At 53.9% G+C, this 6,184-nt stretch overlaps 4 protein-coding genes across 4 annotated transcripts; 2 read left to right on the forward strand and 2 right to left on the reverse strand.

The window, feature by feature from the left end:
- Positions 1-89: 89 nt before the first annotated feature.
- On the forward strand, positions 90-1,727 carry BDW47DRAFT_114484 (MAM33 family protein). The gene is made up of 5 exons (XM_024814665.1): positions 90-355; positions 547-668; positions 729-787; positions 862-1,367; positions 1,424-1,727. The coding sequence occupies exons 1-5, from the start codon at positions 163-165 to the stop codon at positions 1,447-1,449; spliced, it is 906 nt and encodes a 301-aa protein (XP_024667185.1). The 5' UTR covers positions 90-162; the 3' UTR covers positions 1,450-1,727.
- Positions 1,728-1,869: 142 nt separating this feature from the next.
- On the reverse strand, positions 1,870-3,721 carry BDW47DRAFT_114488 (DNA primase subunit PRI1). The gene is made up of 3 exons (XM_024814666.1): positions 3,482-3,721; positions 3,237-3,431; positions 1,870-3,175 (listed from the first exon to the last, which is right to left on the reverse strand). The coding sequence occupies exons 1-3, from the start codon at positions 3,712-3,714 to the stop codon at positions 2,038-2,040; spliced, it is 1,566 nt and encodes a 521-aa protein (XP_024667186.1). The 5' UTR covers positions 3,715-3,721; the 3' UTR covers positions 1,870-2,037.
- Positions 3,722-4,728: 1,007 nt separating this feature from the next.
- On the reverse strand, positions 4,729-5,187 carry BDW47DRAFT_114489 (uncharacterized protein). Its single transcript, XM_024814667.1, has one exon. The coding sequence runs from the start codon at positions 5,113-5,115 to the stop codon at positions 4,750-4,752; it is 366 nt and encodes a 121-aa protein (XP_024667187.1). The 5' UTR covers positions 5,116-5,187; the 3' UTR covers positions 4,729-4,749.
- A 290-nt stretch (positions 5,188-5,477) lies between these two features.
- cspA (putative cell surface protein) lies at positions 5,478-6,104 on the forward strand (the record flags this gene model as incomplete). Its single annotated transcript, XM_024817065.1, has 1 exon — positions 5,478-6,104. A coding segment is annotated over one exon (627 nt), but the record flags the coding sequence as incomplete, so codon positions are not given.
- Between the last annotated feature and the right edge of the window lie 80 nt (positions 6,105-6,184).

A 6,184-nucleotide genomic window follows, 5' to 3' on the forward strand; every position in this document is an offset into this window, starting at 1 on the left:
GGGAGGAGCTGCGGGTCTTGGCGGTGGACCGATCTGCCAACTCTCGGGATGGCAAAATACATCACATCATTGTCCCGTTCTTTTCCTTCCGCATTTTCTCCCATCGGCATATCTCGTCAACACTCATCTCTTTACCTCTATTCTCTCCCACCATCCGTCAAAATGTTGTCCCTTCGTGCTTTCACCCGTACTATCCCTCGCACCGTGTCGCGGTCAATTGCGACCACCTCGCGCGCTTCCTTCCGTCCCGTTGCTGCCGTCCCCAAGAACACCTTCCTGCAGTCTTCTTTGAAGCAGGCTACGAAGCCCGCATATGCTGCTTTCTCTACTTCTAGCACTTTCAAGCAGGCCGAAGGTAAGATCCAAAGCATACTGGTTCATGAAAATGCGTATGGTCCCGGTCGCAATAAGAAACCAGGCAGAAATAATCTGGACTTTTTATCTGTCGTACCGGGATATGCTAGCGCAACCCCGGCTTTGATCTTTCCATTTTTTCATTGAAACTTCGAATGACCCAAGCTAATCATCGCTCTGAATCTTGCGCAGGCGACTTCGAGCTTGTTGCGAAGCTTGAGGATGAATTGAAGCACGAGAAGGCTTCTGGTCTCCAGGACCTGGAGGCCTCTGTCCAGAATGTCCAGTACGTTCTCCAGAACAACTCCTGGGAGGTAAGTGCAGCGTGTCTATCCTGTATTCATTTAATATGGCTAACAGTATCCAAAAAATAGGTCAAGGACGTCCCCGGTGAGCAGGAGGTTGTGTTGTCTAAGAAACTCGGCAATGAGGAGTGAGTATTCCGCTGTTGCGATATCCTACTTTCGCGGATATAGACCGGTCCTAACAATATCCGTTTCTTGATAGGATCCGTCTCACCTTCACCGTCGCCGATATCCAGAACTTGAGCGAACAAGAGGACTTCGATGATGCTGCTCTTTCGGATGAGGACTTCCAGGGCATCAACCAGGGACGTGGTGGCAACGTTTCCCAGCAACCCGAAGACAGCGTTGCGCCCGCGGACCGTGATGCGGAGGACCTGGAGCCGAGCTTCCCTGCTCGCGTCAACGTCACCATCGAGAAGCCTGGAAATGGCTCTCTGCTGATCCAGACTGTTGCCCAGGACGGTCTGTTCCAGATCGAGGAGGTTTCGTACTTCTCTAAGCCCGACTTGGCCCACGCTCAGACCGCCGAGAAGGACTGGGCCCGCCAAAGTCTGTATGCTGGTCCTCCTTTCGAGAACTTGGATGAGGATCTGCAGAACTTCCTGGAGCGCTACATGGAGGAGCGCGGTGTCAACGCTGAGCTGGCCAACATGATCCCCGATTACATCCAGGTTAAGGAGCAGAAGGAATACGTCCGTTGGCTCGAGAGTAAGTCGCACTGGCTCTTCCACATCCGATCTATATCTAACCGCTTTGCTTTACAGGCGTCAAGAACTTCATCTCTGCCTAAGTTAGGGCCGTATACGGCCCTCGGCCGTGCAGGTTAACGGGAGCTCGTTTTTCTTGTCTATTGGATTAATGGTGGTTTAGTGTGGAAAGATGTTATGCGTAATTGTTTTGTGCCGTGTTAGCTCAACCATCGCTGCATACGCCAAATCTTTGGGCGACCTCCTAATCCGCGATCACCGATCAGTCTCCACACGTGTATCAATATTATAGAAATGAATGGAATACCAATTTGTAATTATTGACAGGTTCGCTCATGACGTGTCACAGGGCTGCTGCCAGGAGGATCATACGACTTCTTGAGCTGCCGAGGCTGTCTTGGCCTGAGAATTGGGAGACAACATCGTTATTTAGTAATCATTAGCCATTTGAGAATTTGCCATTATGCCATTCACCTTGTCAAGCAGATATATAACTAAACCGAGGAAGCTCAAACCTAGGGAACACAGAAAAAAACCTAACGCCAGGTTACAAGCTCGAAAGGAACATGCGCAAACGCCGAAACCCGCTCAAGTCAAGAAAAGCCCGAACTAGCCCAGGACAAAGGAGAAAAATCCAATCGTAAATCCGTATGTAGCACCAAGAGCAGCCTCTAAAACTCCATGCCTTCCGTCTTCACCTCGGAAGTCTCGTCGTTCCGCTCCCGCTTGCCCGTGCGCTCCTCCTTGTGCAGCGAGGCGATGAACGAGCGGAAGTACTCGACATAGGGCTTCAAGCTGGTCTTCTCGTAATCCTGCAGTTTGCGGCTGCCTCGCGCGTCGGAATCATTGGGGACGCTGCTCTCTCCCTCGGGATGATGATCGGCGCTCGCGTGATTGGGGGGATGTTTGGCATCGTAGCTGTCGATTTCGGATAGCAGTTCGGTGACCGTCGGCACGGTAAGGGGGTTGAATTCTTCGGCTCTGCGGTGGTCGATGGGGACACAGATCTTGCCCGTGCCGGGGTGGATGACGAAGGGGCTCTTCAGCAAATGGATCATCTTTTTGCTGACTTCGGAATCTAGACGCGGGTATGTGTACTCTAGGACGATGTCCTGTTTAGCGTCGCGCAGGGTGGTCGGGTTGAGCGTGCTGCTTTTGCCTGTCTTGGCCAGCGCGTCGATGTCGGCCCATTTGCTGGGGCTTGATCGGCCCGGGGAGGACTCCCATTTCCTGCGCAGTGCGTCGCTGAGGGTCTTATCGGGGAGCAGGCCGAGGAGATGCTCCGCTTGCTCGGGGCTGAGGAAGGTATCTTGGTCGTCTAGCGTGGTCTGTGCGAAGTAATGTTTGAGGATATCGAGACTGCGGGTCAGATGCGGGTGCAGCGGCCGCTTCAGGTTGACGCGCTTGCCGTTGGAGGACCCTCCCCGAACGATGTCCAAGTATCCTGCGATGGCCCTGCGGCGGTCGTCCGGCAGGCTACGGGCGCGGGGGTCGCACACCCAAGCGTGCGCTCCACGACGACCCGAGTAGACCCACAAGATGTGCTCAAAGCCGAAGTCCTCTCGCAGAGCAGCGTCGACGACTTTGATGGCCATGGTGACGAATGCCCAGCATTTTTCACAGATGTTTGCCTTCGCGCAGCACGAACGGATATCGTCGTAGTCTGTCAAGTCAATATCAAACACCATTTCTTTGGAAACGGGCTTCATTTGACCGCCGCGCAACGTCTTCCGATCCCGCGGGTTGGTGTTGTAGACTGGTCCGATTTCGAAACGAGAGGGGTTCATCCTAAGGATGTCTTTTCGGAATCTGTCGCAAACATAAGGTCAGGCCACAGCACGCATCACACCTTCGGATTGTTGCTACCTACAAGTCTGCCGTGGCGTAAGACTGGTATCGCAGATAAGCATCGTTTTGCAGAGTCAGCGCGAACTCGCGGTTCCCAAAATCCGGGGACGGAATGATGCCGTGGTTTAGCCACTGGAAAAGATATCGGAATGGAAAGAGACGCTGGTAGAATGCCAGCATCGTGTCGGTGTCAACTCCGACCGGCTGAGGAGCAGGGCTGGATAGGGTCAGTCCTTCGTTCCACCAGGATACGCCGACTGCACTCACACTGGAGCCTCTACAGCTGACTTCTTTGCATCTGGTGCGCTGGACGAAGAGAATTCATCGTCATCGTCACCGTCGAAAAGGAGATCTGCTAGCTTGTCGCCTGTCGGTTCATCTGGCTGCACCCTGGAACCAGTACCCTCGGTGGAGGTTGTCTCGGCATCGGGGGCATCGGGAAGGATTTCCGCATCACTCGGATGGGAGGGAGCGCCATCTGGGGACATTGAATGAGGCATTGCGGCGGAGTGTGTTCTGATGTAGTGATTCGGGTCTACGGCCATTGTCCGAGTATCTCCCCAGAAGCCATTAACGCGTCCCTCGTTGACGCGTTCCGCGGTCCGCGTTACCATGGGTCTGAAGCCCTCAGCCCTAAGCCCTAGCCCGAAGATAGACATCTGATTATTAAGACAGCAATACATCAGGTGACCACTACGCTCGGACCACCCGGCTGACTCGTGACTTGCGGCGCCACTCCCGAATCGTCCATCGTGCATATCGCGGGATCCACCATGACATGGCCTCGATCTAAGATCCTTTACCGCAAACGGCCTGGCAACCGTTACCTTTACCTCCACCCCGACCTGGTGTGCCTACTCATCACTTCCTACTCTACTACTCTTAGGTTGTACTCAACCAATTCTCCTGTGATACCCACCCAAGGAACCTGTTTTACTGTGCCCTGGTTGGAACCTACGTCCCTGCAGGCACCTTCTCTCAGGTTCCATCCGCCGGATGCAGGGTGTCTTTGACCTGATGCCTATGCGTGAGTGGATGATGCCTACAAGCTCTGGCCATCCATTTTTTGTTCCCTAGGTATCATTTCTTGGATGTTGCCACCGATTGCTAGGTACCACATTCGAGAAAGGATCCAATGGATTGGAAAATCAAGTACAGTTGTAACCACCTTTGAATCCTGCCATTCAAGGCCCGGGATCAGGAAATGATGGACGAGAGAGAGAGACAATGTCTCTCTTTGTGTGTCATCGTCATCGATGTCAGTGGAGACTGACCAGTTGTTTACTCCTACGGCCGAAGTAATCTGCAGAAGATGCCCTGTTACGGAGCGGATGTGGCCGCCTACTTGGAACGTTGGGTGGCATCAGTGGTCAGTGGCGTACCAACTCTCGAGGCCTGATCTGATATAATCAAACTTGATTTGCACGTTGCAGGGACGTATCGATTCCCAAGGGTCCACATTCCGGATGAGCTTCTTTAACAATTTAGCACACTAAAGTCTGTGAAGGTGGGGGTGCTGATACACCCCCAAACTATTAGTCCCTACCAGCTAGTGCTTGTCCTCCCCCAGTAATTGGAACATTATTCTGATATGGTATCATCTGGCAAGGCGCCATGTGCCGGTCAAACGTCGCAGAACGGCATGTGTCCCTTCTGTTGGTCAAGCTTCTTCCGATACAAAATACAAGACGACTAAGCGGAAGAAAAATCGGTTGCCTTGGTTCAGGGCATTGCCATTTCCTGGGCCAATTCAAAGTTTGACGTGGGTACTGTGGGCTTGTGGGCTCGTCTTCAGCCGGATCATACGGCGGGATGTTACACTCCCTTCTGAGCCAGACAGGGGTAGCTTCCCAGCATCGACTGCCTGCTTTTCTCATAACACTGACCCTTTGGTTTTCCATGGTTCACTTCGTCGTTTCTTGCCATATCACCCAATGAAGCACTTGTACCCAAGGTTGAGCTTTCGATCTCCGTGTGAGCCATCCACCGGTGCTGAGTTCAATGGATACTACAGTGGCATCTCCACCATCATAACTCGTCGATATCATGAAAACGGCCACTGGACATGACACCAGGAGGTATAAGTTCGTGTCTCTTGTCCGTGACAATCAGACAACTTTTCTTATCCCTCACTATCCGCTCGCTGGAAATCTGTCTTTTGTTCACTCGTTTAGATCCAAAAGTTCTGTGTTTTCCTTTCCTCCCTTTTCTTAGTCCTTCGCAAAAGCCTCCCTTTGTGTTTGTACACTGATCATCCCTCGAGATGGTTAAGGGAACCGTTGCATTCCTGGCCTTGACCGGCCCAGCCTTCGCTGGTGTCATGCAGGGCCGTGCTGCCGGTGGGCCATCGCACAAACCTGCGGCGAGCGCTGAGCCGGACGCCAGGGTCACCCTCACTACTACCTACACGACCACTGACTGTCCGGTGACCAGCTCGGTTGTCACCCATGGCTCGAAGACCCTGACGATCCCGATCACCGAGACCAACACTATCACGGTCACCGCCACCTTCTGCCCTGGCGAGGAGCCCACTCCAATTGCCCATACTGGCACGGGCACGGGTGTCCCTGTCCCGACTGGCACCAGCATCCCGACAGCCAAGCCCATCCCGACTGGCACCAGCATCCCGACAACCAAGCCCATCCCGACTGGCACCGGCATCCCGACAACCAAGCCCATCCCGACTGGCACCAGCATCCCGGGCCGTAACACCACTGTGACCGTTTGCGAGGAGTGCGAGGAGCCCACTCATGCTCCTAGCCCCATCCCGCCGTTCCAGAACACTACCTTGACCGTTTGCGAGGAGTGCGAGGAGCCCACTCATGCTCCTGTTCCCATCCCGCCGTTCCAAAACGGCACGGTGATTCCCGTCGTCCCAACTAGCAAGCCGGTACCTGTCGCCCCTGGCCAGCCTGAAACCCCGGAGAAGCCCAGCCAGCCGGAGACTCCTTCCAAGCCCGGCCAGCCTGA

Source organism: Aspergillus candidus (assembly GCF_002847045.1).
Source record: "Aspergillus candidus strain CBS 102.13 unplaced genomic scaffold BDW47scaffold_107, whole genome shotgun sequence".
NCBI classification, from domain to species: Eukaryota; Fungi; Ascomycota; class Eurotiomycetes; order Eurotiales; family Aspergillaceae; genus Aspergillus; species Aspergillus candidus.